We start from the raw sequence: 11,132 nt of genomic DNA on the forward strand, positions 1-11,132 counted from the left end.
AACAGAGAAAGACATGTATCATATGATCTCACTGATATGAGGAATTCTTAATCTCAGGAAACAAACTGAGGGTTGCTGGAGTGGGGGGTGGGGTGGAAGGGATGGGGTGACTGGGTGATAGACACTGGGGAGGGTATGTGCTCTGGTAAGCGCTGTGAATTGTGCAAGACTGTTGAATCACAGATCTGTACCTCTGAAACAAGTAATGCAATATATGTTAAGAAAAAAAAAAAGAAGAAGAAGAAGAAGGTAGCGGGAGGGGAAGAATGAAGCGGGGGAAATCGGAGGGGTAGACGAACCATGAGAGACGATGGACTCTGAAAAACAAACTGAGGGTTCTAGAGGGGAGGCGGGTAGGAGGATGGGTTAGCCTGGTGGTGGGTACTGAGGATGGCACATTCTGCGTGGAGCACTGGGTGTTATGCACAAACAATGAATTATGGAACACTACATCTAAAACTAATGATGTAATGTATGGGGATTAACATAAGAATAAAAAAAATAATAGTGTAAAAAAAAATAGATGACTGCCAGTGAAATCTGGATAGTAGAATAACAATCATTCTTAATTTTGTCCTTGGTGGCTTTGTATTTTCCAAAATCTCTATAATAAATATAGATTTCTTTTATAAATCAGAAAAGAACAACTACTTACTTTGTATAAGGGTCTTTTAATTTTTTAAATTTTACTTCATAAAGAGAAAACACTTTGATTACCTTTCCATTGTCACATCTTGTGCCTTCATTCACCATCCCAGGATCTGGAACATCGGATCCTAGCTGGAAATCCACACCCCAACATTTGGTGCCTTTACTGGGAGTCTGAATAATAGCAGGAACGATTCCAAATACAGGCATGTCCTGTACATTCTCACACTGAAGCTTTCCACACAATGCATTCCTATAAAGATAGAGGAATAACGCAAACATAAAATGCACCCAGTGTAGATACAAAAGGAAAATTACATATTTGGATACATAAGGAAAGTTTACTGATATTTAGTTGAAGGGAATCTCAACAGAGAAAGCATATGAGAGCAAACACATCAAAGCAGTTCTCTTCAAATATGGCAGAGATAAGTGGATGCTAAGATGGGATTAGTAGGGTACCAGGTAGTGTTCATGCTCCTTCCTTCCCCACACCTAATCTCTCTTTACTATCTGTCTAGGGCTCAAAAAAGTCTAAGGAAAAAGTTGTTTATAAATATAATTTTATAAATGCTTTCACACAGAAAATAATAAGCCTATACTAAAGTTCAGTTGTGACTTCTTATAGAGTTACAGTAAGGAGAAAATTAGATTCTGTATTGTAAAATAACTAAGAAAAGACTCCACCCTTCTCAGCTTGGGTTCTCTTAGTTACTTTAAGACTCAATTCATTAATTCACTAATTCAATTCACTGATTCAGCATTATAACAAGCATTATGAAGGCTTGCCTGACTATAATTCCTATCACCAAGGCTGTGTTAGCTAAATGCCCTTCCTATAACCATTCATAACACACTAAATACCACTAACATCAACTCTTATGATGCTATATTGAAATTTTCTACTTGGCTGTCTTGTGATCCAAGCACCTACCCTACACTTGAATCTCCTCTATGGTATCACTGCCAAGTGATATATGATATTATTTTCCTTCAACTCACCTAATTCTCTAACTCACCACTCCCTAAAATTTTCATTCTAGATATCATAAAACTATTTTACTTCTTGAGTTAAAAATCTATCTCCTTATAACTTTTCCTCATTGGTCCCAGACTTTCCACATGAGATCACACAGCTAATGTCTTCTCCTTCTTCCACATGGCAGCCAATTATCATGTAGTTCCTAAATACTTACTTCGACAGAGCAATACCTTACAATCCTTTCTCATGGAACAAGGAAGTTCCCCTCTAAATATGTTCCAGTCTGTCTCACTGCCTCTTGAAGCACAGTACTCAGAGTAGGGCATGAAATTTCAGTTATAGCCTGACAAGCAAAGAATAAAATGGAGCTCACATTTCCTTTATGTTAGATACTGTACTACTATTAGGCCCAAGGTTACAGGAGCTTTTATGGTAACTACATTACATTGCTGATGCCCTTGAACTAATCACTAGCTAAAACCCCTATTTACTTTTTGCATATACTGTTAAGTCTCCTCTTCCCTCCATCCTGCACTCAAGAGTTAGTGATTTTGTCTCAACTTTACATTTATTCTTATGCCACCATTTATTCACTAGTTAACTTGAATAAAGTGCTTACACTTTCTGGGTTTCAGTTCCTTCATCTGAAAAACAAGAGATAAATAATAATGTCTATCTCACATAGTTAGTTGAAATTAGATATGAAAACCTCTAAAACAAAACATAGCATAAAGCAGACCTAAGTTAACATCTGTTGGAGCCTACCAAAATTCATGTTGCTATGATATACTTAGAGTTTCATGTGTAGTGTTAGTGACATATTAAAGAGTAAAAGGAAAATACTCAATATATAAAAAGCTGTTACAAATCAATAAGAAAAAAAAACCACTTCCACAGAAAAAAATTAGCAAAGATATAAAAAAGACAATTCATAAAATAAGGAATGCAAGCAGCCAACAAAGCTAAGAGATGTTCACTATTATATTACAAAGGAAAATTCTACTGCAAGCCTCAATATAATAATTGCTTCTGGCAAGGATCATCAATGCATGCTAAAACTGCAAGGTGAAACATTGGTGGGAAACTGGCTATTCATATGGTATAAAATCATCACTCCTCCACATATTATCTGATAGTTGTAACGGGAAAAACATAACCCTACAGTTGCAAGATCTGGTCATCGCCACCTAGTATCACTAATAAAACGAACAACCCAGAATTATGTGCCTCCTTGACATAATGTACCAGTTATGAAGTATTCTTCCCTAAAATGTTTTATCTGAATCTAATTAAGACTTTATATTTAACTTCTGATTTATAGAGAAATCAGGGGATAGAGACACAAGTTAAGCAACACTGAGAAGAAACTAACAAATCCAGAACATGGGCCATTCTAAAAGACCACTGGCCCAGTTATTTCCTTAGGTCACTATCATTGAAAAGAAAAAAATAAATGAAGAAGACTATTTTAGATTAAAAGTGACTTAAGTGACACAACAACTAAATGCAATGTGTGATCCTTGATGGAATCCTGATGTGGAAAAAAACAGCTATGAAACACAATTTAAGGACAATTGGAGAAACTTTAATATTGACCAGGTATTACATGATATTAGGAAATTGTTAATTTTGATAGGTATGAAACTGCTATTGTGAATGGCCTTATATGTTGGAGATGAATACTAAAGAATTTAGGAGTGAATATCATAATGCCTATAATTTACTTAAAAATGGTTCAGCAAAGTCTAGACAAAGTAAATATGATAAATTATTAACAATGTTTTAATCTAGGACATATGGGTTTCATCATACTATTCCTTCTATTCCTCTGTATAATTGAAATTTGTCATTTAAAAAGTTTAAAAAAAGATGACACCATTTATATACTGAAAGACAAGACAGCTCTTTCACACAACAATATGATCTGCACAACACTGTCTGCGGTATGCACGACGGGGGTGGAAGACAATGGGGAATAAAACTAGGCATTTGCACAAAGACGCTGGAAAGACACAAAAATTTTTGCTAAAAGAACACACACCTGTTCTGGTGGGAACAGGGAAAAAGGATCAGAGTAGAAGCCAGAATTTTTCTGTATATCCCTTTAAACATGTTTTGAACAACAACAAGCTTAAATAATTATTTACAAATTCATTTAAAATAAAAATGAAATATCTATTTGATATAACAAATTGGAAAAGTCCAGATAACCCCAGAACAACACAGGTTTGAACTGCATGGGTCCACTTAACACATGGATTTTTCGCAGGACTATAAATATATTTTCTCTTCCTTATGATTTTCTTAATAACATTTTCTTTTCTCTAGCCTACTTTATTGTAAGAACAGAGTATATAATACATGTAACATACAAAATATGTGTTAATCAACTGTTTTGTTATCAGTAAGGCTTCTTGTCAATAGTAGGCTATTAGTAGTTAAGTTCTGGGGGAGCCAAAAGTTATAAGTGAATTTTTCACTGCATGGGAAGTTGGCACCTCTAACCCTCATGTTGTTCAAAGGTCAACTGTATCTTTTAAGATAACACTCAGCATTGGTGAGGGGACAGTGGAAACATAAATCAATTAAATGTTTTGAAGGTCAATTTGGAAGTAGCCATGAGGAGCCTTAACACTTATCCATACTTTTTGAGAAAAATCTATTAAGAAAATAAGCAGAGAAATAAACAAATACTTAAGCTGTATATATCACAACCCTATTTAAAATAGCAATTTACTACAAACCTTGAATTTCTAAAATAAGGAAATGATTAAACGAAGCTGGTTACATCCTATAAACGCTCTTAATATAGTGGAAAGTAAGTATATGAATTTATAAAATAGTATAAACCAGACTGTGTGGATCTCTGAGTACACATATGTATGTACATACATGTATGATGCACAAATGTTTATGAATACATAAGAAAGAAATATAACAAAAATTTAAGGAAGTATCTCTGGATGGCAGGACCATAAATATCACTTTCTTTAGATTTTTCTAGATTTTATACATTTTCCATGATGAGGATGATTATAATGATAGCAAAGATGACAACAATGATAATGATGAGTTCTACAATGACCAGGCACTCTTCTTAGTCCTAACATCCATCAACACATTCAGTCTTCAAAGCAACAACTGGAAATAGGTACCATTATTATCCCTATTTTACAGAAAAATGAAGTACAGAGGGGAAAAAAGAGAAAAGTGAGGCAACTTGTCTAAAGTCTCAGAGATGTGAAGTGGCTGAAGCAGTATTCAAACCCAGAGTCTGACTTCAGATGTGTATTCCTAATGACTATATTAATACTATACTACTATTATAAAGTGTTTTTCAAATCAGCTACCCAGTAATTTATAAGTTTCTTAAGTGTAGTTTCTATCATTTCATTAAGTTACTCATAAAAACATGGGAACAGAACCAGGCTAAAGACAACAATCAGATATGTCTTAGCAAGCTCTCTCCAAGTCTGCATTAATCCACTTATCCCAAGATCTTAGCTCAGTTCATTTTATCAGTTACTCTAATTCTCCACCCATTAGCTATATCATCCGTTCCTGCATTCATTCGACAAATATTTAATAGGTACTTTTATATGCCAAATATTATGCTAAACACAAAAGATAAAACATGTCACTAAACTTTACAGTTGACGGATGAAGGGTGACCACCAAACAGTCATATAAACAATGAAACTGTAAAAAATGCTACAAAGGAATATTCCAAAGATAAAGAAGAAAATCTGGGAATAATAAAAGGGTCAATTCATCTGGGAGACATAATCATCCTAAATGTGGATGCACCTAGTAACATAAGCACTTAATAACACAAATTCAAAAGCTATACAGCAAAAAAATTCATAGAACTAAAAAGAAAAATAGACAACTTTATAATCATAGCTGAAGATTTTAACATACTTCTCTCAGAAATTTAAGGACAAACATAAAACACACACATACAACCCAAAGATATAGGAAATTTGAATAAGACTGTTAATTTGACACTTATAGAATAATGTAATCTAATAACTATAGAATACACTTTTTTTTCACTTGTACATAGACATTCACCAAAACTGCTATATGCTAGGCAATGATTCACATCTCAAGAAACTGCAAAGAATTAAAGTCATAGAGTATGTTCTCAATGGAATTAAACTAGAAACCAAAAACAACCAGATAACCAGAATACTCCCAAATATCTGGAAATTAAGCAATATACTTTCAATAAACCAAGAGTGACAGGAGACACCACAATATAAATTTTAAAATATTATGAACTGAATGATAAAGAAGACACAACATACCAAATTCAATGAAAAAGCAGCATAGAATTTTTCAAAGTTCATCCTTCCTTCAACATTGATGTTCCTACTTTTCTCATTTTAATTTAGACAAATTATGTTAACCAAGATCAGTCCAATCTCCCCAAAGTGCAGAACAGAGCCCTCCTGGGTCTTACCTAAATACTATAAAAGAATCATGAAAATTCTATGCTTAGAACTGGTTTTGTATTCAATCTTCTTTTTACATGGAAAATTATCCCTTAAAATCTCTATCTTATTCTAAGATAATATCATTTTTATTTTTTTAATTTTTTTAATTTTTCTTTTAAAGATTCTATTTCTTTATTTGACAGAGAGAGAGAGAGAGCACAAGCAGAGGGGAGTGGCAGGCAGAGGCAGAGGGAGAAGCAGGTTCCCCGCAGCGCAGGGGGAGCCTGATGTGGAACTCGATCCCAGAACCCCGGGATCATGACGTGAGCCGAAGGCAGTTGCTTAACCAACTGAGCCACCCACATGCCCCCATAATATCATTTTTAAATGATTGTTCTTACAAGGGCAGTGGTTTGGACATGAAACCTTCCCATGGAAGTTAAATATACTAAAAATTTATTAAGAATAATAATGTGATTTCCCCCCAAAAAAGTGCTATATAAATGCAAAAGAACTTATATCTACAACTATTTTTAAAACTATACAAGATAGATATCGAAAGTCATGTTCATATCCCCTTTTGAAATATTTTCTTGGTTTTTTTTTTCATTTTCCCTCCATCTACTCTGTTTTATATATCAGGAAAGGTAAATTCTGAATATCCTGTGAAATACACCGTATATTAATAACCAATTGTTAAAGAATTAGAACAAAATAAATTGGCTAATATTAAGGGGGAGAAAGTACACAGCAGTAAGAACACCTATAAGAGGGCATCTGGTTCTGTTAAGTTGAGGAAGTCTTTGAAACTAAGATCTGGAGGAGTGGAGAACATGCCAGCCAGAAGGAACAGTACACACAGAGGCCCTGTGGCAGAAGACCACATGCAGGCCAGCATAGCTGGTGTCTCACGCCATTTAATGGCTGAGAAGAGAAAGAGGAGCCTACAAATAAACACATTCAAAGAGCAACTGGAAACAGAAAAGAATACTAGAAGAAATTTCCACACAGAAGCCAAGGAAAGGGGTTTCTTCAAGGACAAAACGGTCAACATAGTTGAACGCTACTGAAAAGTCAAGTAGCATGAAGACCTAAAAAATGTCAGTGGGATTGTACAACACGGAGATCACTATTGTTATTTCTTCTTAGCAAACATGGTTTCACTACAGTTGCTCAGACTAATTGGCAAAGTAGGAAGTCGAGCAGGCCGAAAAGATGCACAGTATTTCAGATTAATTCCAATTATACAAAATATCAGTGTGTGTCTGTATAGTGCATAGAGACAAAAAAAGGGGAAGAAATACATTGAAATTAGTAAATATATACCCATTGAGATTATGGATGACTTTTTTCTCATTTATAATTTTTTAATAATTATTAATTTTTACCATAAACAAATGTTACAGAAACAAGAAAGGTTTTAATCTGTCACTTTAAAATTATATACAGCAAGAAGAACATAACAACATCCAGAATGAAGACTGCAGGTACCTTTACCTCCACATTTACCAGCATAATCTTTTAATGAAAAAAAGAAGAGGAAGAGTGTTTATTTGAGGTTCTTATTGTAGAATAAGGAAAAACAAAGATTCTAAAATCTATTAAATTTTAGACAGTTAACATCAAAAGGAATAAATTATTTTACTAGTTCTTTTCAGAGTCTCTCTGAAGTCTTCTGTTATAAAAGTTTAAGTTTGAAAAGTGCAGTATTAAAGGGGGAGAAAGTGAGAAGGCGCAAGGAGTTATAAAAGATACTAGAGACTACTGGTCTTACAATCTTTCATGTTCCTTCACAACCTTGCCTCCACTTACCCAGTGGCACACTTCTTGTATTCATTGCCAGAGAAACCACAATTGCCAAATCTGTCACCTTTAGAATTCACATCAATGAAACAATCTCTTGGAGCAGCCTTGGCTTCTGTAACATTAAAAAAAAAAAAAAAAAGTTTGGCAAATTTAATTCAGAAATAAAAGTATTCCCTACGACAACCCATACACCAGGATGAACTGCCTCAACACCTTCTAAAAAGTTTCAAGCCTCATAGGTAAAACATTTTTGTTCCACTTTTATACTTAACAACAAAATGTAAAAATAAAGCTTAGATTGTATTTAAAAGTTAGCATGGGCTCAAAGAAAAGTCGTTAAAAGAAATGCCATTAAACAAGATGAAATTATAAATAAATGAAAAGACACGCACAGGCTGGTGGTGTTCTCCGCATATCCGTTCTCACGGCTCTCAAACATGTACCTGCTGCATCGTTGGATCAGGCTGGGAAGGGCTGGTGAAAACACTGCCAGCTATTATTATTGGTTTATTTACCACATATAGATGCTGAATTTTGATGCCCCCACTCACAAGTCGGAGTGGCAAATAGCCATGACAGCTGATAAAGTAGCAATCTGTTCTTGCTTTCTTGTATCTTATATATGTGTTATCACTTCATGTTCAATTCTCCCACCAATTACACATTCCTAAAAAATTTTCCTTGAAAATATTTTTCAGCCAAAATGCCAGTACTTTCTATTGAATAAAGGAATTCACTCGCCTATCTTACATATCTACTGCTATGTTGTTTTGTTTAAAAGAAAATGGCTGTGGGGGGAAAGAAGATGGAACAAGAAAGAGGCAGAGGACCACCCGCACAGGGCAAACAGCACGTGGCAGCATCCCTAGCAGGGCCCTTCCACAGAACAGAAGGAGCTCTACAAATTCCAGATAATCTCCAAAAAAAAAAAAATAACTCTAGTTCCCTTAGTCCTAGACTTTTCCGCAGGCCTCTATGAAGATGATATCACTGCTAAATAACAGTATTGACCTCATTAAAATGTATCTGTAATTATTTTTTAGTCTGCAATAAGCAGCCTATTTTTGCAAAATGGATCTGGAGTTGACAGATCTCTACTATTCTATCCCATGACCTGACTAACACAAATACATCCCATTTAATTTTTAGTCCTCTTTCTGACCCACCCACCATAAGATAAGGTGTATAACGGAACGAGAGACAGAAACTAGAGGCAGCAGAAGTCTGGTCAAAGTCAGCATCTCTAGTTTCTGAGAAATCTAGCACAGTACACATGACTGATCTTCTTAAATGAGAGAAACAAAAATAAAAATAGAAGATTTGGGTCTTCTTTCCTTTCCCTTTTCTCCCTCCCTTCCTCTGTTCCTTCCTTTCTTTATTAAATATGTATTAATCCCCTACTAAGTGTCTCACACCCTGATTAGTAATGGATATAGTTTACCAGTACCTCTCTGGAGAGAAACAGAAAAGCTCCTGTTAGTAACTCTCTATTGTCTTAATGACAAGCCTCAACAAACATCTACTGCTCATGCATTCTATTCACTTGAACGTGTTGTTGTTGCTGTTCCTACTGACTCAAGACAGAAACAGAAGAAGATGGGAAAACAAGATCACAGGATAGTTTGGGCATAAACCCATCACTGCCAATTATCAAACAAAACAATCTGCCTCATTATGCTGAAAGCAACCTTTTCCTTGAGAACCTCAATCACTTGAACCCAAGGAAGGAAACACAAAATGCAATACAATAAAGACTACCACTGCAGGAATACAGCTAGCATCAGTGTGTAATCAAAATCAAGCTGACAAAAGGTGCTGCCATGCCTCAGTGTATACTCCCCATAGTTTTTCACCAGAACTACTGCATTACAGCTACTTGATATTCCTTTTACATAATGAACAGCAAAGTCAAAGAAGCAATCAGAAAAGTGTGACTTGCACAGACCTAAGGCATTGGTTCGCTGATCACGGTGCTCCTAGAAATAAAAAGAGAGGAAGCCTACCACTAAATTTTTACTACATCTGCATAAGCAGAAAAGTTCTAGGTTAAATGAACAAAACGGTGTCATGGGCCCTCAATCAATTCCCAAACTTGAGCCTTATTACAGACTCAACCCCTTACATGAAGGGGAGGACGGGTCCCCTTCAGGTAGAACCCTGATACACTGCCAAAAAGGTATACTCTTAATCTTTCTCCCATCCTTCCCCAACAGGACCTAAGGTCATTTACCAGGGTAACTGGGCATTGTGCAAAAGGAAAATCATCAGACCTCTCAGGAACTACTGGACACTGGCTCTGAACTGACACTGAATCCAGGAGACCCAAAACATCACGGTGGTCTACCAGTCAAAGTAGGGAGCTATGGAGGTCAGCTGGTCAATGGAGCTTCGGCTCAGGTTCTCCTCACTCACAGGGGGCCCAGTGGGTCCCAAACCCATCCTGTGCTTATTTCCCCAGTTCCAGAATGCATGACTAAAACACACATAATCAGCAACTAGCAGAATCCCCACACTGGCTCCCTGACCTGTGGAGTCAGGGCGATTATGGCAGGAAAGGCCGACTGGAAGCCACTAGAACTGCCACTACCTAGGAAAATAGTAAACCAGAAGGAATAAATACCACAACCCAGAAAGCACTGCAGAGTCAATACCACCAATAAGGACTGGAGAGAGAATCCAGTTCGACTAAGCTATCTGGCCTGTGCAGAAGACAGACAGATCTTGGAGAACAGCAATGGTTTATCAGAAGCTTAAGCAGCTGGGGAGTGTAACTCCTGCTGTAGCTACTGTGGTTCTATTGCTTGAGCAAATTCACGTAAATCCTGGCACCCGGTACGCAGCTGCTGAACTGGCAGATACGGTTCTCTCCACCCTGGCCAATAAGGGCCACCAGAAGCAGCTTGCTTTCAGCTGGCAAGGCCAGCAATACACCTTCACGGTCCCCTCTTGGGGTACAGCAACTCTCCAGCCCTACCTCGTAATTTAGTTTGGGGGGATCTTGATCAACTCTTCCTTCCACAAGATATCGCTTTGGCCCATTCCACTGATGACATTATTCTGACTGAACCTAGTGTGCAAGAAGTAGCAATACTGCAGCCTAACTGGTAAGACAGTTGCATGTCAGAGGTGGAAAGCAAATCTGAGAAAAAAATCAGGAGTCTTCCACCTCAGTGAAATTTCTAGGGGCCGGTGGCATGGGACATATCTAGATTTCCCTTCAAAAGTGAAGGGTAAGTTGTTACATCAGGCCCCGCTGG

The 11,132-nt window shown here is 36.5% G+C and overlaps 1 protein-coding gene across 1 annotated transcript; it reads right to left on the reverse strand.

Moving 5' to 3' along the window:
- Positions 1–717: 717 nt before the first annotated feature.
- Positions 718–10,121, reverse strand: LOC123323705 (disintegrin and metalloproteinase domain-containing protein 9-like; the record flags this gene model as incomplete). Its single annotated transcript, XM_044912171.1, has 3 exons — positions 10,106–10,121; positions 7,882–7,987; positions 718–901 (listed from the first exon to the last, which is right to left on the reverse strand). Coding segments are annotated over exons 1-3 (306 nt in total), but the record flags the coding sequence as incomplete, so codon positions are not given.
- Between the last annotated feature and the right edge of the window lie 1,011 nt (positions 10,122–11,132).

The sequence above is a fragment of the Neomonachus schauinslandi genome, unplaced genomic scaffold, assembly GCF_002201575.2.
Source record: "Neomonachus schauinslandi unplaced genomic scaffold, ASM220157v2 HiC_scaffold_255, whole genome shotgun sequence".
In the NCBI taxonomy this organism is placed as follows: domain Eukaryota; kingdom Metazoa; phylum Chordata; class Mammalia; order Carnivora; family Phocidae; genus Neomonachus; species Neomonachus schauinslandi.